This window comes from Leptosomus discolor, chromosome 3 (genome assembly GCF_034619465.1).
Source record: "Leptosomus discolor isolate bLepDis1 chromosome 3, bLepDis1.hap2, whole genome shotgun sequence".
Lineage (NCBI taxonomy): Eukaryota > Metazoa > Chordata > Aves > Leptosomiformes > Leptosomidae > Leptosomus > Leptosomus discolor.
This window is the reverse complement of record NC_141393.1, coordinates 40,740,500-40,763,929: the sequence shown is the minus strand read 5'-3', so window position 1 is coordinate 40,763,929 and position 23,430 is coordinate 40,740,500. Positions and strand designations below refer to the sequence as shown.

Below are 23,430 nucleotides of genomic sequence, written 5' to 3'. Positions count from 1 at the left end.
CAACCCCTCTCTTCTGGAGGAGCTAAGTTCAGCTCAGTAGACAGACAGAGATCCAGTGCAGACACATTAGATCTCGCTCTACGCACTCCTGATTTTCTGGGTGACACTGTCTGGATCCTGACCCAAACTCTGCATGTTAAAGGCCTTCCCTAGAACAACCCACTGCTACTCCATACAATGATGAGATAAAGGCTCTGAAGCCAGAGAGTCAGCTAAATTTGTTGGTCAGAACAAGAAAAACACCTATGGATTCTCATTGACAGTGTAAGAATGCCTCCCAGACAAAGACCCCAAGGATCCTGCAGTCTTTTTGCACACTGTACTTCCAGTGCTGTCAGAGAGCAGGGAGAGTGCAAGGGAAGAAGCAGCAGATAACTCCAGGGCCTGAATAACTTGATTTAACAAAGGGTCATGTGTATAGCAAATCCATTGCATGGTATTCCCAGTTAGCTGGCCCAGCTGGGGCAGCACTTTCACTCCAAAAGAAGCTGCACTGGTGCTCCGCAGTGAGCTGGCAGAACAGGGAAAATAAACAATAAAAAAATCATCACCTGTGCAGAGCCCGTGCTGAGAACGAGTCTGCAGACACCTGGTGCCCAAATCCCTCCGTCATGGAAACACCTGCTCCGAAAGCCTTATGCCACTGCTTGCCTTCATGGGGCAGCACCTGCTGGCTGCCGCTGCTCTGCCTCTCTGTGGGCCCAGGCACTGCTGTTTTCCACAAGTGCAGCTGGCTCAGGCTGTCCAGTCTGCTTTGCTGGGTGTCCCAGTGCTGGGTCTCCAGCACACCAGTCCTTGGCAAAGTCTCTGGCAGCACCTCACTTCCCCAGCTGTCCTGTCTGTGGCTGTCTTGTGAAGCCCCATAGGCTCTTCCTTCTTGGCTGTGACCTGCAGACTGTCTCAGGGGTGGCTGTTGCTGAAGCCAAGCATCCCCAGTACGGGAGTGGGAGCCAGCGTGTTGGCGTTGCAGGGCTCCTGTGCCAGAAGAGTGCTGGTGCTCCAGAGGAGAGACCCACAGAGAGTTGTGGCACGCTCTCACACACTCCTCCTCTGATGAAAAGCTGTTTTTATTGCCGTGACAGCCGCCGTACCAAAACCGGTTGCACTTGCCAACGACAGCCACAAAGTACCAGTGAGTGGTCCAGTTTGTGCAGGGGCCGTGGGCACTGGGTAGCAGGCATATGACAGGATATGCTACCAAAAAGAGAACAGAGGGAGACATGAGTGCAATGGTCTGGGTGCTTCAAGCCACCTACCTAGATGATCTGATGGGCCTTTTGGGCAGGGTACAGGTGGGAAAGTAGGACACCTCAGCTTTGCACCCAGCTCTGCTTTGAAATTGGGCAGCTGCTCACATGTTTCTTTCTGCCCCAAGTGGTGGAAGGAGAACCAACCTCAGAGACATTTCTGAATTGAGATACTAGACGGATGCTTTATGGCTTTTCTCGGGGAGTTGTGCAGGTGCAAGGCTGGCTCTGGGGCTTCCTCTCCTGCAAGGGGCATGTGGCTGCCATTTGCACATTTCCAGCCCACAAACCAAGTGGATCAGACCTAGTTGTGAAGGCTCATGCATTACGGAATACCCTTCCACATACTGATATAAAGAGGAGCACAGCCCAATGTGTCTCCAAAACGAGCCCTGTGCTCCGAGTCACAGGTATCACAGCCGTACACTGACAAATACTGGATGCAGGACTCTGACTGAGGGGTCCCTTGCCGAGCTGTGGTTGAGCAGAGTAGATCCAGAGAGCTTTCCCTAAGGCAGCCCTGCAGGGCTGTCCACCAAGTGATCTCTGTGCTGCAGCGAAAGGGAAAGGCAATGCAGCAGCAATGTGCCTGCAGAGGATACAGGTGGGAACTAAAGGAGCAGAGATGCTTTTGCCCAGCAGCAGCTCTAGTGCCCTCATGGTACAGCAGGCACCGTATTGAACTCTGCTGGCTGAAAGCATCCATGCAGCCCTGAGCTACACCTCCATCCTTAGCTGTAGCTCTCATTCCCCCGCTGTCCATGGGCTGGCTGAAGGCTGAGCACGGACCTGATTCCTCAGAGAGGCCTTACTCCTAAACCCAGGTAACTAATTTGGAGCACTCCAGGCTGCATCAGGGGCAAACAGCTCCCCAGAAGTCCTACAGACTGACGGAGGTCACACAAACACACTTCTGTCCAGCTATCAGTAGAGGACAAGAGTTTCTGCAGTAGCTGACAGAACTGAACCCTCTGGCTGCTTTTCTACACTCCCTCCATGCTTCCCTTGCCCCAAGCACCAGGCAGAATTGCTTTTCAAAGAGATAATTTACTGCATTTTACAGAGAGCAGAGCCTCTAGACAGCAAGCTTCCATATACGCTGCTGGATTCTGTAGGACTCTCCCTATGTTTCCAAACCAAGAAGCCAAAGCGTCACTTACGATAGTTGGGCCTATTGAGACATCCTTCCCCTTGAGGACCTGAAGCTGAAGCAACGTTGTCAAAACAGCAGCCGTACCTGGAACTGCGGCACTCGTCTGAGGGGTGCTGCTGGGACAAGACTTGGCTTGCCTTAGAGACAGGAATTGAAAGCCAAAAATTATCATGCATATATGAGGACAGTAGCAAGTGCAAGGCACCGTGTCCAAGCTGTCGGCTGCAGAAGGCCAGCTGTTAGAGGAACCACTCTTTGTTTGCCTTCTAGAGGCTTTCATGCTGGGAAGGGGTGGGAAACTTGGCTGTCAGCCATGGAGCCAGGGCTGCACTTCTCTGCAGGACAGGCATCACCAGCCCAGCAACAGGTCAGTTTTTCCAGCTGGCCCCACAAAGCACCCCAAGCTATGAGAGGAATTACCTCTCTGACTATTTTGATGTCAATTAATCTGCAGAGTTGACAAAGGCAATTAAAGTGGCCATGTTTTCCCCATTTTTTTCTCCTAGAAATCAGATGGCAAGTTTCTGACTGACAGAAATTTGATCACTCAGGATTACTCTATCAGTTCTATGCAGGATGGTCTTCTACTTCTCAGACATCTCCCAACCACCCACTCTGTCCTTTGCTTACAGGTGGATGCCTCAGACTGAGCAGGAGCGAAGTGGGCCAAGGTCTTGATGCCATGCCTGCAGTATTATGCTTCTCCAGCATTACTGGCAGAGATGAAGCGCAACAGAAACCCACAATGTGAGTCATCGAGGTCAAATCTGAATTTTAGTACCTGATAGACTTCTAAAACGTAAGGAGTTTTTGTACTTACTGTTGGAGTGGCCTCAGTGGGCTGATTTCTGCTCATTTGAGCATCACGGTAATATTGTGGGCATCCCATGTTGTTTGGCCCCTGGGCAGCTGATACTCCATCAGGACAGCATCCATACCTACAGGCAGAAAGGCTGCAGCAATACCTGACCTACCTGGCTCAACAGTGACTGGCTGTACATTTCAGTGAGCCCCCAAGAAAAGCAATTCCTCCCTGGTCAGGCCTAGCTACTTCCAGCTACTACCTGTTTCGGTGGCAGGTGCTGAAGGGGCAACCTCTCTTCAAAGGGCCTGAAGCTGGAGTGTGTCCATCTGGACAGCAGCCGTGTGGGCTCCGATGACAGTCCTGAGAGCCAGTCCCTGCAGTGGGGTCCTGAGAAAAGCTGAGCTGATGGGATCCCAATGAGCGTGACTGGGATTCCCAGCGAACAGGCAACAAATTGATGCCACGGTCCTCAGTGGGTGGGATGTGGTGATTCCCAGAGGTACTATGGATCATGGAGCTTCCAGGGAGCATCCTTTCATCACCAGAATCTGGGGAGAGAACTCCGTAAAACATGCAGGTGAGCTTCAAAATCTAGTCAGTTTTCCTCATCTCTGCTCTTGTTTACCTGCCCAAGGCTACAGGGCAGGCTTTTCTGCATTAGGAAATGCACCTGAATGTGTGTCTTCTGGCCCATCCTTCTGGATTTGGTTGTTCTGACGTACTTTGCTCACTGCCCTGACCATTTTTTCTGCTGTCCCATGAGAAACCACCTACCACATTACTGTGGTCACCTCGCGTCACCCTTTCTTATTCTTATGCTCTGCTTTGGGCAGCACTTCTCTCAGACAGCACCTAAGTCATGCTGCCAGAACCAGAACTGTACAGACTCTTCTGCATGGACAGATTCAAATACTGCTCACTATTGGTGTAAAAGAATCTACACTTTGTCCCTGGCTCCATGAATTTCTAGAAGCCGATGAAAAGAGTGAGAGAAATTAAGAAAGGGAGGAACCTTACCCCTACCACACCCTATTTCAAGTCCACCATCATCAAAAACCCAAACTAACAAAATTCTTCCAAACCTGTGGCAGGGCTGTTCGGGTTGTAACGTGTCAGCAAGGACTGGCGAGTGACATCATATCCCATAGTGTCCTGCATACTGGGGACCTCTGAAAAGACAGACATACACAAAATGAGCGCAGTTAGTCTAGCCCTATGTTCTAATAATTGCAAATGCCTCCAGGAGTCAACAGGAGACTAAAGCTGATGAAAATGTTTCCCTTCTCCTGGAACAGCTGCTGAGAAGCAATTGGATTTGATTGGATTGTCAGGACAATGACCTGCAATGGGCAGGCAGACAAAAGTCAGCATTTCAGCTCTGGCACAAAGACTAGACACAGACAGCAAGCAAAATCTTCTGAGCAGTGGTGCCTCCTTTATAGCTGGTCCACAGAGGGATGAGAGTTGGCTATAGTTTTTGGCTACTGAGCCTGCCCAGGTTGCCATCCTTCTTGACTGGGAGACACCGGGACAGACGTATCATAGAATACTGAATTCGAAGTGGATGCACACCGATGTTGTTCCCAAGCCTGTTACACAGATTTTAAACAGTACAGGTAGTGGGACTCTGAAGATGCTACAGCTATGTGCAAAACCATAAACGCACAAGATAGAGATAGGCAGGCAAGAAGCTGAGAACATAAGCTGGCGCAGAGCTGGGAATTTCTACTCCTAAAGAAAAGCATCTTAGGAAAAGCTAGGTGTGCAGCAATACCACTCACGCTGTGGCAGGTAGCAGGGCTGCATGTTGCAGCTACCCAGGGTGGCTGGTTTCTGTGGGTGGATGGCTTTGCATGTCTCAGGGCTGTAGAATTTGGAGTCGCCGTCAGCACAGATGACTTGGCGTGTCCGGATGCCTGAATTGCAGCTCTTCGAACACTTGGGCACAGAGACAAGGCAAGTGAGCAGGCAGCAGAGGCCAAATGCAGAAACTCCACAGATCAGAAGTGCGGAACAGCTGCATGATTAGCTGCAGGCTGAGCACAGCTTCCTCCGTCAAGACAAAGCAAAAAATATTTCAGCTGTATTCATCTGAACAATTAGAAAATCATAATTTAAACCATTTTACCAAATGTTGCACCCAGCCCTGAAGCATTAGGCTCTGAGCCATACTCAGCCTGTAACATGCAGATGAGCTGCTGTTAGCCACAGTGGTGTGGCAGAGAGCTGGAGTCAACTGTTTCAGCCTGGCCTGAAGTCATCTCAGTACCATGGGGATTCACCAGCTGTGAGAGAGTCAGCTTTGAACTATGCATTCAAGAAAAACAGTTTACAACAGGAAAGCAGACTGGGGGCTTTCTTGTAAGCAGCTAACTGGACTTCCTTTCACTGGAAGCTGCGGATGAAGAGGGAGCAACGAGCAGCAGCTCAGGGGAGGGGACAGGATGAGGTATCTGTGTAACCCACCTGCTCATGGCAAGCCCTACAAACATTGGGAGAGTATTTCTTTCTCTCTTATTCAGATGCAGGTAGGAGTTCTGATATCAGAAAGCTAGGGGCCAGGAAAGATCACATTAAGGTACAACTTATTTAGCTGTTACTAAAACTTGGCCCACATCTCATGAAGAACCAGATGTAACACATTTTAACTCAGAAAAAGCTGGTCTGGCTAGCACAGAAGGGGAAAAGTGTGTTTGGAAGTCACCTGATGCATTAGATCTAACCCTATCTCCTCCCGCCAGCACTTTTCCCAGGTTGAACATAGTCTGGGCTCCCTCCACAAAGACAAGACTAATCCAGCTGCAGCACAGTTTATCTGAACAATTACAAAAGCGTACTTTAAACCGTATCACCAAATGCAATGACCAGTCCTGAAACCTGGAACTCTAAGCCATACTCAGCCAGAGAGCTGTTCTCCTATTCACAGCAACGGAGGGAAGAATTGGGAATAAGCAGTAAGAGTGGATAGTTTCAGCTTATTGGCTGCATTTTGTCACTGTCACTGAAACTATAATCCCTCACTCAGAAAGATTTCTTTTTGTAGCAGGCAGCAGATTAACTGGAGCATTACTAGTGCCAGTTACAAGGCAACTGTGAGCCAAGGGACTGGTAATGAAGCAGTACATGCTCCCAGCCTCAGCCAATGTGCAGACTGCACGGATCAAAGCTTGTTTGTGAGGAGCACAGCAAGATAATCAGTTATTTCTGAACCATGAAAGCGCAAGGCTTACCAGGCCCCAGTCTCCAATGTGCCAGCCAATTTCCTGGATGCAGTTCTCCTTAAGGCAGGGCTGGGTGGCCGATGGCTTCGGCTCCATTAGGCAAGCGAAGTCCCCAGCCTGAGATCCCTGCTGCGTTCTGCAGGTGACTGTCCGGGTCTGGACCCCTTCCCCACAGCTGGCTGAGCACTGCAGAAAGGGGCCCAACAATTACAAGGAAGCACCTGGTTTCCACTTGCATTTCCAGGCTGTGCTCAACAACATTAGGGCAGAGTACCATTTTGAGATTGCCTCAAACAACCAACCATCATTAAAATAATCTTCTGGGATGGGAGTTACAGTTGTTTATGCTGTAGAAGAGACAATAAGGCATGATGGATAGGGTCTGGGAGATCTGGAGCTCACTGGATGATTTTGGCCTAGTCATATAATTTCTTTTGATCTCTACCAAAGACGACACAGGGAATTATTTTGGAAAAAAAATCAGTACTGCAGAACATATTGAGAACAATAAATGGCAAGAAATACCTGGAACTTCATGTTATTTACTCCTGATTAAAATCAGCTCAAGGTAAATAATTCAATGGAAGATAAAAAGATTAGGTGCTTGTATTACTCATGTCTTCTGCCTGAAGACCTTGTGCTCCACTTTTATAGTGTGGAGCTGTGACACAACATGTATAATAGTAACTGGTTTGTGACATTTTCAATGCCCTCTTAAATTCACAGTGGTGTTTCCTGTAATCCAGCCTACTTCTCCATGAATTACCATGGTCTCTTACAGAGAGCATTAACTTGGGGACAGTTTGAATTACTTTAGATGAGCTTTCCAGCTGAGTTTCAGCCACTCATTTACTAGACTCACCTTTCAACTCAAGAGTACACAAAACTGTCGCTTTTGAGAACCCCAGAATGAATCACTTAGGAATTGCTTTGTAAGAATGTAACAGAGGAAGAAAAAAAAAAAAAAAAAAAAAAAAAAGACTTCACAGTCTAGGTTATCATGCCTCAAAGTTGCATTTTATGCTGCGGCACCACTCAGACAAAATACCACCTCAAGAACATAAGTCAAATGTTGCAAGCATACATGTACTACTTTAAAAGAGGAAAATTCATTTGTGCTTTAGGGACTGAGTAGACACTACCTCTACTTTCTAAGCCCTTGTCATGTAAGATGCCTTCTAAACTACTGGCTGGCCGCACTGAGCACATACAATTTGAACCGTTTCCTCTCCTGGAGGTATAAATGCACACAGACATCAAAAATGCACCACACAGCTGTGTTCAGAGAAGCCCCGCACTGACACACAGCAAACAGCAGGTCACCAGTGTTTCAAGAGTATCTTGCTTACCCACAGTTGTGTCTGCAGTACTGCTGTCCAGGGCTAGTAATGCTGAGGCAGCATATATAAACAGCACAGGCAGCAGCCATGAACTCCTGTTTTACAGAGGAGGGAGCGTCACTGCACAGCATCAGCTGATGGACAGCAGCTCTCCTGCCTGCCCCTCTGCCTTCACCAGGCCTGACTCAGAAACCCAGCCAGTGCCAGGTCTGATGGATCTGATAAAAACACAGGAGTGGGGAAAGGACTGGCAGAACAGAGAACACGCAATGAGAGGAGTAGAGGTGCAGGGGCATGCACAGTTTTGAGGACCAGGAATGTCCTGGTCCTCAAATACAGGAGGGCATAGCTGCTAGCTAGCTGGAGAACTTGTTCCTTCAGGCCCCCAGACAAGTCCTATACCTCTGCACACCACCTGTCGAGGGGAACACACCTTTTACAGCCCCAGAAAAGGAGCCTGGCTCTTTATCCCCAAGCTTTGGCAGATCCTCCTTAAGTAGGTGCCAAGAGGCAGTTGCCTGCCAGACACCAACTCACCTCTGACCAGGGCCCTGTGCTCCAGCTCGCACATTGTCTCATGTTGCAAGGCTGATTGCTGCGAGGCTGCTGCGTGAAGGCCATGCACTCAGCATTGTCCACCACCCCTTGGGAGCTCTGACCGTCGAATGCCTCACAGTAAACGGAGCGAGTCTGGGTGCCCCCACCACAGGTAGCTGAGCAGGATCCCCACTCGCCCGTTTTCCACCTGCAGGTCACAGAATCAAGCAAACAAATGTAAGCCCAGCTAAACCACCCAGAGGCACAGGGGAGGTCAGTATCACGTCCCTGTAGTAATCAGACAGGGAAAATGGCCCTTTGCAGAATAGAGTCAGAGGCAAGTTCCCATTTGACCAAGCGCGGCCCAGCTTAATTGGCAATGCAGAGCGTGAGTCCCACTCCAGAGACAAATTGCCAACTACAAAACATTTGTTTCTCTAAAAGTGCAGAGGTCTCCCAGAGGGGGAAGATTTCTCTCCAAGGCTTTTGGTTTCCTGACATCTGCAAAAATGTCATGCCTGGAATGAAACATCAAAGAAAAAGAAAGAAAAAAACAAAGAAAACCATCCAGATCAGCTAAACCAAAAGCAACACACACCACCCTAACCAGACATTACACTCCAGCCGTTATCAGAAACAGTAAAACCAAGCCAATCCCTCACTCTGCCTGCAAACCATTCCAGACACTCTCAGAAGTGCTTGTGAACTTTTCGTTGACAGCCAGTAGAAAGCTGGTTTATTCCTCCCATTGGTCAACTTCTCTGACAGCAGCACGTATAAAAAAATCCAAAACTTTAAATAGATTTTTTTCCCTGCATTTGGTTGCTTAAGCTATGGCAGAAACGATACAACCTTGCTAATGGAAGGGGGAATGTCCACAAAACAATCTGACTGTTTGGATGCTAAAACCCCTGCCCTTGTTTGCTCCTGTGTCTCAGAGCTGCCCAGGTAGCTGGGAACACAGCTTCCATGACCCAGCTTTCATTCCTGACTCCAGTGTGCTGTGCAGTGAAAAGGCACTGGTGGTTAGAAGGGGAGCATCGCAGTGATCTGCTTGTCAGCTACTGCCTTCCCTTGCAGTCAGGTAAGCCCCATGCAGGGAATGATGGCAGTTCATATTTTCTCCCCTAGCCTTCCTGTTGCTTCCCTGGTCTGCCCTCACCACCCCTAAACGGAGTTTCAGCCAGCCAATTCACATTCACATCCTACCAGAAACTCACAGCAGACTCAGCCACATTCTTCTCCTTACGATACCCTTCTTTATTGTGAAAGATGCAAATATCAGCCCAAAACTGAATTGCCTTTGCTATAAAATAACATGTTCCCTTTGGAAAGGGAACAACTACAGCAAGTAGAAGCCACTTAAAGCAGTGTGGTTGCAGGGCTCAAAACAAATTCATTGATCATGATTTTTCAGAACCTCCAGTGGGGATACCCCTCCGCCCCCAAACTATATTCTGCCTCCTGTAATACAAATGTACAGTTTTAAAAGGCTGTATCAGCTGGAGGCCTCACCTACAGCTTCTTTAAAATGTGAGTCAAGACATCTTTTCTGACACTTGTTTTGTTTCCTTTGTAAGACAAGGTCAACCATAAGACTGGGACCCTCATCAGAGGGCAAAGAATTGCAAGTCCTAAGCTGTTAGCAGCTTGTTGGGGGACAACTGGTTTGCTTTTGATCTTTTTTACTTCTCATACATCAGTGTACATTGTAAGTATTTTATTTGCCACATCCTTGTACTCATCACACTTCACAGGCATTTTTGTGCCTGCTATAGGGCCCATGCCAAAGAAAGAATAGCTTTTAAGAAACTCTGAGGCTTTTGCTATGGCATGCTGGCATCCTGGCCAATGTTTCAATCGCCTAATCCGTCATGCTCTCTTTTCCTTTCTGTTCTTTTATTTATCTTGATAAATCAAACAAAAATATTCCAGAACATCCCTTCACCTCTTCACTCTGATTCCAGAGAAAAAACAACAGTTATCATGATAAGCAGCCAAAAGCTATGAAGAAACTATCCCCTTCTCAGCCCCGTAAGACACATTACCAGGAGCACGCACAACCACCTAAGCAAAGCTGCCAGCCAGCACCCTTCACCATCATTTTCATTGGCAAGAATCAAAAGCAAAGCACCACCCACTGCTACCACCAGTGCCAAAGAGGAAAGCGCCCACAGACATCAGTGGGCAACTAGGTGGAGAGCGGAAGAGAGCAGCTGCCTTCCTGTGCTTTCTGTAACCTCTTTCTCCTTATTACCTCTTCATCTGAAAGCGCCGTGCTCCACTGTGACTCCAGGCTTGCGGCAGATAGATGTAAGAAGTCCTTTATACACAGAACAAAGGATTTAAAGAACTTAAACCAAGTAGCTACAGGCTACCATGTATTCAGAATTGCTCACAGGTTTCCAAGTGCCCTCTCACCCACACCTGCACTCTCACAGGTCTCTGCACCCACCAGATAACGGTGAGATACGCAGTTGAGGCTCTGGTTACAGCTCTGGATGCCCATGTAGGAGCCAAGTGAAGCCAACTGTAAGGCTATGCCAGCAAAGGACAAGGTGGAAATGGCTGGGTTAAAGGGGTTTGAAAATGCCAGAGAATGAAAAAATTCATCCCCTTCCTTAGAAGCAAGGACACTGGGAATGTAGAAATGACATAAAATGACACCAGCTCTGACCTCCTACTCTGTTTTTGCAGGTTCCGGTTGAAGAGAACAAAAAACAGAGAATGTTTCCTATCTCCTATACGGGCTAGAAGACTGTTTTCCACAATCATACTCTGGAAAGCAAATTTAATTGGTCTATACAATGAACATAGGACATAATAAGCCCTTCCCTTGTGTGCACAAAAATGCTCATCACAGTGTTATCATCACCATCCTTTGTCTTGGGCTTTCTCTAAGAAGTGCAACACTTCTTTGGAGACAACCATGCTGGATGGCAGGAGAAGCAAGAGGGTAATTATTTTCTTAGTTCTAAAAGCACCTCAGGAAGAAGTCAGGGTCCAGAAGAAGAAAGGAAATCTCACCGTTTTGTGTGGGGACAAATCTGATGGCCACATGTCCGATTACTGTCTGGTTGTGGTTTGTTCCTGCACATATAGTCTGGATAAATTTCATTGTCTATGGTACAAAACACCAAGCGGGATTGGAAACCTAAAGGAGAAGCAGCAAGAGAGTATCCTGATCAACGCAAGCTGCCCAGGACTAGGTTTGCAATACACTGGTGTTGGCAAGACAAGTTTCTAAAGTAGTGTAGAATCCACACCTGTCCCAGCCAACCTGGAAGAAAGTCAGGTGCAGTTCTTGGCCTTTCACTGTAAGTACAAATGATGTCTCCACGCAGTATAGGTGTCCACTGGAAGGGCAAGAGAGACGGAATAGTTCTATGTAACTGAGGGGCATTTTTCTGCTGTTTTACAGATTGATACTCATAAGCAAAGCGCCATATGCATATACTGTTCATCAAGGAACCCTGCATGATGTGTGCAACATGCAGCAGCAGAGCTGGGGGCCTCCTGTAGGCTTTGAAGGTCAGTCTTGTGAAGACAGAGTACGGAAGAAACACTCACAACTTTTTATGATTCCTACAGGATAAGTGTGCCCAGGCAAAGTCAGTATCAGCACCTACAACCGGAATATGGCAAAAGGTATCACAACGGCCATCAGTGCGGAAGACCAGAAGAGGCTGACAGGAACTCTGTATACTAGTCAGCTGGAGAGTATTTTTGTTTGATTGGGGGGTTTTGTTTTGTTTAGGGGGGAGGGGTTTTAGCTTAAAATCCGTAACTTTGGTGATGGAAGAATCTGTAAACTGAACGTGACATGACACCCCAGGAGATCTGACAGTCCCCCTGGAGAGAGGGAAGCTTCCAGGCTATGGTAGAGGGGAGTGATGTGATTCAGCTATGTAGGCCAGGCCAGTTTGGAGAGGACCTCTCAAGTGGTTGAAACGGCCTGAAAAGGACATAAAGAACTGAAGCAAAACAAAACAGAGGCTATCTATGAATATTCTTAACAGATCCTAGTAACAAGTCTGAGGACTAGGACATAGAAAATAAGTTAGGACAAGGCATGGGGCATAGTCCCGTTGTGACTCCATGTGTGACCCTCCCTTGACAAAACCTTAGCTGCCCCCTGCAGATACCTGAGCTGTCTTCCAGCAGAAGACTGCTGGGAAGCAGCTGCAGAGGGCAGCACACAGTCACTCTGTCTTCAGGGAGTGATAAAAACCCCACACCAGCGGCCACAGACCAGGTCCTCTCCCCTTACCTCCTCCACATTCGGAGCTGCACTCGCCCCAGGAACCATAGCTCCAGCTGTAACCCGATGGCTGTCCTTGCACGGGAAGGTAGTACTCGTACTGTACCCCTGGGTTTGGCTCCTGGCTGATGAGCTGTGAAAGCATGGGAGAAAGTCAGGGAAATAAGAGCAGAAGCACTTTTCCCCATCACAGCATTTCCCCACCATGTCTGAGGGTTCAAGCTGACCTGTGTCCCTCCTGTTCAAGGAGCACTTATTCTCTACGCTTATTTTCTGTTTGCCTTTAGGGTACTCTAGAGAGCACTATTTTTCAGAGAAGGGTGCATTCATCCCTCTCTGCATCAGAAGATTCAGCTGCTCCTGTAAAAGTAAGTACCCTTTCCTACAGTGCACTATAACAAGCAGTGCCCTAGAGCCTGTCCTTGCCCCAACACCATTTGGTTCTGGCTCTTACCTCTCTTAAAATCAGAGCCCAAGGGAACAGGCAGGAAGCCAACATCAAGCCTTGTCCTCCTCCTTTCTGGGCAAGAGAACCCAAGCAGAAAATAGTGCTCTTTCTGTAGGAAGGCTGCCTTGGTCTAGCTTGGTGGCCCACAGCCTTGTTAGATTCCTGGAGGCCCCATCACTTCTCCAGTCTTTCCCATGTGGTCCCCACCCATGCACAAAGCGAGGGCTGCTATGCCAAGAGTGAGAGAGCAAGAGTATCAGCAGGGTCAGGCACAGCTGCTTACCTCAATGACGAGGGGTTCTGTGGTGGGACCTCGAGCATGGAGGAGCTCTGGGCCCAGATCACCCTCCGAGCCACGGTCATAGTGCATAACCGTGCTAGCTACCTGCAGCGCTCGGCTGAAGTCGATGGTCCAATGCCCGTTCAGATAGTACTCCCCTCGAACGTTCTTGACAGCTGGACAAACCCACATGCCAGAGAAGAAAAAGCAGTAAATTGACATACCTATAATCAGACTCTTGGCTCCAGATACCACAAGACAGAGCCTGCTCTAGACTTTCAGGATACTGCCAATCTACAGAGCTCTCAGCTCCACCATTTGAACCCCAGCTCTTTTACATCAGTACTGCAACCCCTTTAAGTGTGGCAACCACCTAATATGGCAGCGTCTACCAACACAGCAAAAATTCACACTGTAGAACTCCACAGAGGTGCTCCTGTTTGCACTCAATACTGTGTCACAGGTGTGGCAGATAAAGGGGACCATCATCCTCCAACAGTGCTGTACCCCTGTAAGGCACTCTTGCCAGAAGCTGCTCCATATTCAGGCAGTGGTTCTTACCAGCTTTGCTGCAGACCAAGCACTGTTTTGCTAAACAGCCAAATGCCTCCATCATATTCCAGACCTGTCTCTGCTTTCCCCGCTGTTAGTCACTGAGATATAGCCTATGTCAGCCTTTGTCTCGCTTGCCGTTAAGATGTGGGATTCGTACCCCACTGCCTCTACACCACTATCCTGTTCATCAGGCATTCTATTCAGAAAACGAAGTCTTTGGTGCTGCATTCAGTTTTCTACAAAGGAAAACATCATCAGACTGATTTGTCCAAAGCACTGGGTGATGGAAGAGTCAGAAAGCAGAAGAGTATTTGTTTTTTCCACTGGAATTTGCTCAGCCCTGCCCAGAAAGCTAGGTGAGGACATTTGTCCCTCCATTTTGCCTTCTGCAGCATGACCAGAGTTTGAGGGTGCACATAAAAATACCCAAAAGATATCTATGGGGAAAAGAAGACGATCCCAAACTTTCGGATAGCAGGAGTGGTTAGGGTTTACATTCACCAAGTGAACAGCAGAATTCATAGCCAAATTTTGCTATATCAACTAGACTCCTTGTAAGGTCCACACAGGAAGTCTGAATGCGGTTTGGGTATTTTTATTCCCTACCCAAGACTACCATAGGACAGATGAGGTAAACCTGAAACCCAGAGCTGAGCATCACTAATGCTTCAAGGATACTCAATATTCAGATCCTGATTTTCAGAGGGGTTTTCCCTCTGCCATATCAAGCCCTCAAGGTAAACATCCCAAAGCCCAGTATACCTGAAATACAAATTTTAATGCAACGGTTGGAATCCAAACAGACCGAAAGACAGCTTCTGACATCAGTCTTACCTAGAAAGTTCCTGCTGGGCATAACTTCCTTAATTTGGATGCTTGTGGCTCGCACTGGGATGATGAAGATTTGATTGTAACCTGAAAAAAAAAAAAAAAAAAAAAAAAAAAAAAAAAAGGAGATTATTTAATATCTGTCTGTGGATGCCACACAGTCACTCTTCTTTGCCAAAGATGCTCATGGTTTCATTGGTGCCTGAAGAACTGGATGAGCTTTACAATGGTGGCATGAAGCATTTCAGCTGTCACTTTATCTGCATTCTGAATAGCTTCACCCTATGCTATCCACAGGTCAGTCCATGTGTAAGAAGTTCCAATCACACCTCAAAAAAGTAAGCACAGGGGCAATGCAAAATCCATTTCCTACATTTTTAAAACTTTGGAAATTCAACAAGCATCATATTGGAGCTCAACACAGAGAGATTTGGCCACAAGTGTAGTTGTTATCTTGAATTTTTTCAAAATTGAACAAATGCAGAAGTTGCAGTCCCATTTCTAGCCTTGCACTAATCCTGGTGGGGCTGTTAAGGCACTGGACAGTGGGACAGTCTTATGAAGGAGGTATATAGCCACGTTCATGTGCTACTTGTATACTTATATACTGCTGGAGACTGAGCAGGGAAAGACACCAGCAGCATGGCAAGTACTTCAGTCTGTATGGAGGCTAAGGAAGTGATTCCCAGGATAAGGCCATCAATACATTTTCTGATGCTAAAGCAGCTAAAGAGCCACACGCCATACAGACACTTAAAGTGAACATCCAAGCCTGCCTACAGCCATCATGTAGCAGGTGTCCCCACCAGCCCTTTTAGCAGCTTGACTTTAGGTTTAACTCTCTACTTCTCACCCACACAAACCACCCAGGTCATCTATACCTTTGGGGAGGCTGGGCACATCAAAAGTGCCCTTTATGCCATAGCAGGTGCTGCCATCTCCTCCACACTGGAGGCACTTGTCCTCCTTCTTGGCAGATTCCAGCATGTTATCACAGCCAACGGCCTGTCAGAACACAGGAGCATTGATATGGATAAACCATAAAGACAGAGGAAAGGAAGAAAAAATGGCCAAATTCTGGACTGATCTAATGAGAAAGCCTGAATCTAAGGAGTCTGGGAAGTCAGGATAGGGCAGGGAAGGAGTTGTCAGAGAAAATACAGAGTTGGCATCTTCCACTTCACATTCAGAGACAGACAGGTAAATGCTGTCCACATGCTCCTCAGCACCTCGGAAACTGAATAATTCTCCTTTTCTGATGCTATTACGAAAGGCCGAGTAGAACAAAGTCAGGAAACAGCAAGAGTATCAGACCCAATGGAAAAAGCAACAAGATGACTAACCTGACAAACTCCCTCTACACAGATGTCCCGCTTGCCAGGTTCACAAGTAGTCCCATCTACCACTGCTTCCTTGTGCCTGTAGTAGAAGTTTTCTCCCTTGGGAATACAGTTTAACTCACACTTATTCGGCGCTGGTAGGAGGGAAAACCACACATTATATAATTTGGCTAATAGCTTGATAATGCATCAGGAGCCTGGTTTTAGATCGCAGGAGCAGAAACAGAGGGGTGGTCTGATTAAGTGGCAGACATTGAACAAATTTCTGGGTCACAAACTGCTGGGGGCTGGAAAAATACCCTGGTAAAGCCTTGCTGTATGCAACCATTTCCTCAGGCACCTTGACTGGCCAGTGTGGAGGGGGGATGCTGATCCAGCTACATATTTGGTTATTCCTTAGTAGGAGTGCTTTTGTCCTCCCTTGGAATACAAGGCTTTCTAGAAAGAACAAATGCTGGTACAGAACACAAGGGAGCTGTTATCTCAACATCTAACAAACAAAGCTTTAAATCCATCTTGAAATCCCTTGTAATTTGTTAAACAGCTCTGAATGATAACATATCAAAGCTCAGAGCAAGAACCTCTCGTTCCTGCACCTGCCTTCTGAGTTAGTTCCTCAAGGAAGCATAGACCAATTGAAAGAGATGTCATATTTTCTGAAGCACTCAATTATATGCTTTAGTTTCTCCTGTGTCCTGCTAATATTCTTTTGCCAATATTGAAAAATACGGCAGAGCTTCTGCTTCTCTAATACTTTAGGACCTAGCTGCAACCAGTTTCAGCTTTGAGCAATGTTTCTGAAAGTATGGCTGTTACAAGAGACAACTATGTATTGCTGCAATGGGAGCTGTGTCTTGGCCCATGCATCCACTGTCTTCATGAGACCAGTGCTTTGCTGCAGGCAAAAAGATTTTTCCATGCCATCCCCTGCCCTCCACCCAACCAAGCAAGTACCCTACAAGGATACTACAGTCAAAAACATTACAGACACTTCAGAACATGCTGTTGATAGTCGGGGCTGAAGCATAACCCTACATCGTTACCTCCATAATACGGAAGCCACTTGTATTTCTTTCCTTGGAAATCTGTCCCATCAAACTCTGCACATTGCTCTGCCCGGAAATCCCGGGAGCCTTCCGGGCAGTTCTGTTCAGAGGAGAAAATGTTTGTATTGGGGCCATTATAAAAAGGAGGATAATTAAGTGTACAACAAAAGATTGTTTTTTATTTGTTATTGCTCCCATATAAAATCAGAGGCATAAATTCAATATGCTTTTGAAGGGGTACTGTTGATGAACCACATTCACCAGTGATGCCAGAGAAAAAGAAACTAATAATGAGATATTACTTCTGAACAAGAATGATGTCTGTCTGGGGAAAAGGAGCAACTGGCAGTGAAAAACAAAAAAACAGAGTATAAACAGAGCACTGTACCTGAATATTGCATGACCGATAGCTTCGAGTTGGTCCGACACAACCGGAAGGACCTTCTGTCCTGAAAGGCAGAAAACCAACATGAAGCGCTCTGAGGAATACACACGTGAAAAATAATCTCATGGCAGACATTACAAATCACCTTCACATCGAGCATAGCACCCTCACACAGTTTCCTGAAACAGCAAAATAACTAAAATGCACTTCTCTTCCAGTAAAGCAAACTAGCATCTTCTAGTGCCATTTTCTGCTATGGTTTGCATTCTGGCATGAGTGAGACATATGCCATCAACAACTGCAGTGTAGCTCTTCAGGGTCATGTTTCAACCAGCTTTTAGTCCTTTGTCCACCAGCAAACAGTTGACTTGTTCATACCAGAACCAGAAACAAATTATGAGCAGCAGGAGGGTAGTGGCCAATTCAGAACAGGTGTTCAGATCATCTGTTGCGCTGTTTATGGGCACGCTATGCCCATTAGGAGGAAGAGCTAAACATGGCTATGGGAAGTGTGCACCACCCTCGTTCCAGTCAAATGACTCCAGCTGAGAACTATGGAGAGTAACAGTTATGAAGGAAATTGCTCTGAAAAGCCAACCAATGCCTAATATCTCAGCATTCCTAAAATGGAGAGGCAGGCCTCTAGGGATTCTGGCAGGTGTGTACCATAATGGGCAGCCTTCAAGAGAGACCTTTCTTTATTCTGGATAGGAAGAATCAGTGCTCCATAACTCTGGGTTCTTCTATTAAAAAACCTTTCTCATTTCTCTAATCATAAAGAAGCTGGGGGTTTTTTTCAGCATATTACTGAGAGTCAGGCTTTTGGTTTGTGCGGTGTGTGTCCCCCCTTTTTTTTTTTGTTTTTATCTACAAGAGAATCTCCTAAGGTCCATCATTCCCAACAGGTGCAGTCCCAGTCATTGTTCTCACTGCATCTAACCCAGCTGCAAATGAGACAGCGCAGGGTTAATGCTGCTTGAGCCAACTCCACTCTTCCATTTCTTCTGTGGCAATTTGCCTTCCTGGGAATCATAAGCCTGAGAAAATCTTGGCACAATCACCAGCTGTCAGGAGAGAAATATGCTGCTCTGGACTGTTCACCCTCTCCCCCAGGCTTGCCACACTAGACCTGATTAAAGAGCTGCTGCCATACCAATCACCTGACTGCACAGCCTCAGATCTCACAGAGAAACTGCCGTGCTCTAGCAAAGGAGGCCAAGTGTTGAAGAGAGCACTATTCAAAACAGCAGAGACAAGACTGAAGCTGAGGATCGTCTCAAAGTGGACTCAAGTGACTTATTCTCCTGGAATCCAACACCAGGGCATTTTTGTTCTGGGTGTATATTAGAGCATACGTGCAGGAGCTCAGTAACAGATAAAATACATTTAAAGAAAGAAAAAGGAGGTTAGCCCTCACCTTTGGGAACAGCAGCGCCGTTGCCGAAAACTGACTCCACCACCACAGCTCCGACTGCACTTGCCCCATTCACCCCAGCTCCCCCAGACATCAATCTGTCGTTTCATTCGGTGGCCCTGTAAATAAAACACCCCACAGACTTATCAGACAGACATGGTAATGCAGGAAAAGAACAATGAAAATGAAGCAGAGCTTGTATGTGTTCTCCCACAAAAGAGACTGTCTTGCTGGGCTGTGTTCCTAGTATGAAAAGTGGCAGAGAATAATACATCAGAAATGTCAAGTCTCTAAAATCTAGGAGTATTAACTTCCTGAAGTCATAGAGCACATCCAGTTTTATAATCTCTGTTAAATTGTTATAGTTTGTCCCTTCATAGAATCTCAGCACTTTTGAATAACCATCTGAAAGAGGGTAACATCTCCCTCTCAGCAAGGCAGCAAAGGCAAATCATTACTTAAGGGACTGTGAGCACTGTCACTCCACACCAGATCAATAGAGCCATTTAATCCCAAATCCTTGTTTCCAAGCCAGATACTTAAGAGAAGAAAGCGAAGCAGTAAGGAAACACCTGGAACTCACTTTTTACTGCAACAAAATTCCATATTGAACCTTTTTTCCCCGCTACTCAACTGTGTCGAATGACAAGGTCAAGGTCTGGGCCATCATTAGTTACAGCCTTAATTAATTTTGTGTTCAGAAAGTCTGAATGGATACTGACATTAAAAGAAATAAGCATGATAATGCAGACAAGAAGTTACAAGTGCAATGGAAGCAACAAAATTAAGTTGTCTTAGAAGTACACGAAATACCATATTTTCAGGAAAAAAGGGCCTACTGCAGCTGATGGGATACACATAGAGCAGGATACAGGGGTTTAGCAGGAAGAATAGCGATATCCTGAGAAAAAAAGAATAATTGCAAGATGCAACAGGATTAATTCCACTTGGGAAAAGTGGTAAATGCAGGGTTACAGAGGGAGAGACACTGTAAAAACAGGGTTTGAGGTGCAGCTGCACCTGCAGGCTAGTTTATGTACATATTATACAACTGAGAAGGTAATGTATACCATTTGAGCACTTAGACATTTGGGGTAGTGAAGAGTGGGCAGGCAGGGAAACAAAAGGTAAAAAATTATTGAGATGTAGTCTAATTCCCTTCCACACATGTAGTATCCCACCAAATCTACATAGCCCCTGGGTCTGGGCCCCAATCCATCCTCTAGTTTCACACTGCCCCATATGACTTGAACACAGCACCCCACACTCCCATCCTCTATGTTTCCCTGCTCATGCTCTGTTTCCATTCCTTCCTGTTGTCCCCCCTGTATTGTCACATAAGCTACTGCCTGATGATCACCCAGCCAGTAAGTGCCATTGTAAGGGTTTTCCACTAGAGTGGAAGAACATCCTAGAAATGGAGAATTTCACCATGGCAGGGATATTAACCCTACTCAGCAAGCACTTTCTACCCACCCAGGTCACTTTCTAAGGCCTACAGAGAAGGCACAAGATCCTCACTTTAAGAGCATCGTTTTCACTTCAGTTAACTGATAACTGCTTTTACATAAGACATTCAGGTCTCTGTTAGAAATAGAAGCTAGCCTAACAAATTTTCCAGTGAATCCAACTCAGGCAAGATGCATGGGTTAATCCTCCCTTGTAATTTAAACAGTTTTTGTAATTTGCTACATATGTTCCCTGGCTGACTGTATGTCCCCGACTTACAGTCTTGTTTCTCTATTTCACCCTCTTTTAAGGAATAATTCCCTGCTGCTGGCAGAGCAACAGTCGGAGATATTAGCCCATCGTATTTATCTGCTTACTGCTAAATTACTCACAACTATCTAACTGCAGAGTCATCCCAAATTCTTCCTGCCTATTACCTACATGGCTCCAATGTGAAACACTTTCTTCCTAGCCCGTACTAGTTGATTTCATTCACACAAGTTCTGTGCAATTCTAATACCTCTGCAAGCAAAACCCTTCAGGACAAGTTTTCTGGTTTGGACTAACTCTGTTTGCCTTCTCCCTGCTTACTCAATGGCACTATCCAGGTTACAGCCAGTTCTTCATACCTTCTCTCTGCCAAGTCAACATCTCCCTGACCCCTTGCCAAACCCTTCCCCCATTCTTCCATTCCAGATTGCGAGCTCAGTGTTGGTCTTCTGTGTTCTCATTTGCCTTTCTGGGAGTAATCCCATCAATAGAATTTTCACTTTCAGCAAGGCATCTTATTTTCCCAAGTTTTTCTTACTTCCTCCCTTACTCTCAAAAGAAAGAAATATGCTACTGCTCTGTTTCTCTGCAGCCTTATTTCTCTATATCAGCTGACTGATTTAGGATCGGTATTAGTTCACCCTGGAAACAAGGGACCTTTCAGTCAGCATAAGGAAGAAAACAACATGTAGATAAAAATCTGAAGGAAGAGCATTTGAAAGTCAGATTACTGGAAGGCAATTAGGGTAGAAAGCCCTTTCCTGACAGACGCCAACCTGATAAATATTCCAATATCCCTCCTACAGAAGTAACATTCTTTATTCCTTCTATAGAGAGTAAAATCTGCAGGGACTCTTTGTTGTAAGGCTTATGCATCTGCAGAGTGCATTTCGCAGTATCACTCCATATATGTACACCCCAAAAGAAGTATCAGTCAGAAGAATGCTCCCAAAGCTGTATAGTGTTAGAGAAACATTTTAATAGGGGCCCAAATCCCTCATTCAGAAATCTGTGCACAGTCCTTATTACTTCAGTAACTGCGTGCATGTGTTACAGCCAAATATAAACTGCGTATTTATAATAAATAAGAAATCTACTATTATATAATTTGATAGCAAGAAGTTTTTAGATGCTGTCAGCTAGTTTCTGTTCCAAAAGCCTCTTTCTGCTCTCTTCAGACTCTGGAATGCTTTTATCTGTTGTCAGCCAGGACAAGTAAATACCAGTCCCTCCTAGACCCCAGAACTAAAAATCTACAAACTTCATCACTGTTACCAATTCATTTGGTCCCATTCCTCCCTCACTTCAGCCTGACATTCATACAAGAATGCAGTATCTATTTTAATGTTTCAGGAAAAGCAAGAAAAACCATAAAACCATCTTACCTGACTTCTAAAAACTCCAGAAAGGAGTCAGTAACTGCTCTGTCTAGATTTATGGCCTGTTCAGCCAACAGAAATGCGTACCTTCTGGGGATATCGATGATGACCCTGGCACCACGTGCTTTCAGTGCTCACTGGTAAACAGGCTGCTGTGGTATAAAAGTTTAGAAGGCCAGTGATTTCATTTTTACGAACACTGCATTGCTTTTATCAGTTCCTGGATAGATGTATTGCTGATGTAGTTGCAGCACCTGCTGTTATCAGGCCAACTGTATCTAATATAACCACCAAGTAAAAAAGCTGTGCCTCTGAGTCACTAGAGCCCCAGACTTCGCCTTTAAAGAATATTCTAGTATGCATCAGACACAAACAAAAGAATTCTGGAAAAGGGTCCTAGATAACATAATATATACCATGTAATATTTATTTTTATATATAAAAATGCACTGGGAGTTATGAACTGGACTCAACTCAGAAAGGTAGAAAACATTGGCAGTATGCAGGAACACTTTAAAAAGGGCCCTTAAAAGATTCCTCAGTTGGACTGATGAGACAGATAGGAAACAATGCATGGGAAGAGGACTGTGCTTCCCATATGGACGCATTGCAGGCATGCAGTGATCCACAAAAATCACAAAACCAGATGTGGACCAGTGATTCAACATGAATAATTTCCTAGTGCCTTGTTGCAACTCCAATACTAGCAAGCTATCAAAGCAAACATCAATTTACTGTACAGTCCAAACTGAGCGGTGAAGGTCTGCAGTCAAAGGTCCAAACAACCTAAATCCCAGCAAAGTTCTTATCCCTAGCATTTCCCTTACTCCTTAGGGACCTTTGAGGGCCTAGAGGTAGTCAACCTGAATTATCCTGTGATTCTTTGTGCTGCCTTTCCAGACTGAGAAGCAGCAACAAAACATCATGTTACACTACTCCAGCAGTCACTGCTCAAAGCACATGGTTACTGATATACACACTATGCCTCAGAGGTTTTGGACAAGGCTAGTGCTTGCTTTTAGCCCAGCAGGTCGCATAGCTTTGGTCCACTGAGCTGCAACTGAAGCATCTTTCTGGACACTGAAAAGTTGTTGCTGTGACTTCTTGAGCTGGATCACACAGTTACTAGGCTCCATTCAGATCTGACACAAATGTCAGTGCCAACACCGAGAACATGGTGGAAAATCCTTGCCATTGGAAGTTGACTACAAGGCCCTGTACAATTGTTACCCACTGAAAACAGATATTGCTGTCAATGATAAAGTGAGTAATGTGATGTTACTGTTATTTTATGCAGTGTTTCCGTGGCTTAAAATCAGTCATCTTACAGTCAAAATCAGACTCTCTCTCTTTAATCTTTCTTAGTATTTCTGAAATAACACTATATCCTTTTATTTGATAAATATCTACTTTCTGGGGTTTCTAGTTTCTGAAATAAGGTTAATATTTATTTTGACACTCCCCTGAACTGC

At 45.9% G+C, this 23,430-nt stretch overlaps 1 protein-coding gene across 1 annotated transcript in view; it reads right to left on the bottom strand.

The window, feature by feature from the left end:
* PAPLN (papilin, proteoglycan like sulfated glycoprotein) overlaps positions 1-23,430 on the bottom strand; it is a 54,026-nt gene that overhangs the window by 7,605 nt on the left and 22,991 nt on the right. The window contains exons 3-20 of the mRNA XM_086462988.1: positions 18,864-18,979; positions 17,450-17,510; positions 17,059-17,161; positions 16,019-16,149; positions 15,557-15,680; positions 14,682-14,762; positions 13,296-13,468; positions 12,574-12,697; positions 11,331-11,457; positions 10,561-10,626; positions 8,304-8,511; positions 6,436-6,612; positions 4,987-5,143; positions 4,288-4,374; positions 3,465-3,753; positions 3,221-3,338; positions 2,408-2,537; positions 552-1,194 (exon numbers count right to left, since the gene is read on the bottom strand). Of these exons, the coding sequence (XP_086319114.1) occupies positions 552-1,194; positions 2,408-2,537; positions 3,221-3,338; positions 3,465-3,753; positions 4,288-4,374; positions 4,987-5,143; positions 6,436-6,612; positions 8,304-8,511; positions 10,561-10,626; positions 11,331-11,457; positions 12,574-12,697; positions 13,296-13,468; positions 14,682-14,762; positions 15,557-15,680; positions 16,019-16,149; positions 17,059-17,161; positions 17,450-17,510; positions 18,864-18,979 (2,915 nt within the window). The remainder of the gene's footprint in view (positions 1-551; positions 1,195-2,407; positions 2,538-3,220; positions 3,339-3,464; positions 3,754-4,287; positions 4,375-4,986; positions 5,144-6,435; positions 6,613-8,303; positions 8,512-10,560; positions 10,627-11,330; positions 11,458-12,573; positions 12,698-13,295; positions 13,469-14,681; positions 14,763-15,556; positions 15,681-16,018; positions 16,150-17,058; positions 17,162-17,449; positions 17,511-18,863; positions 18,980-23,430) is intronic.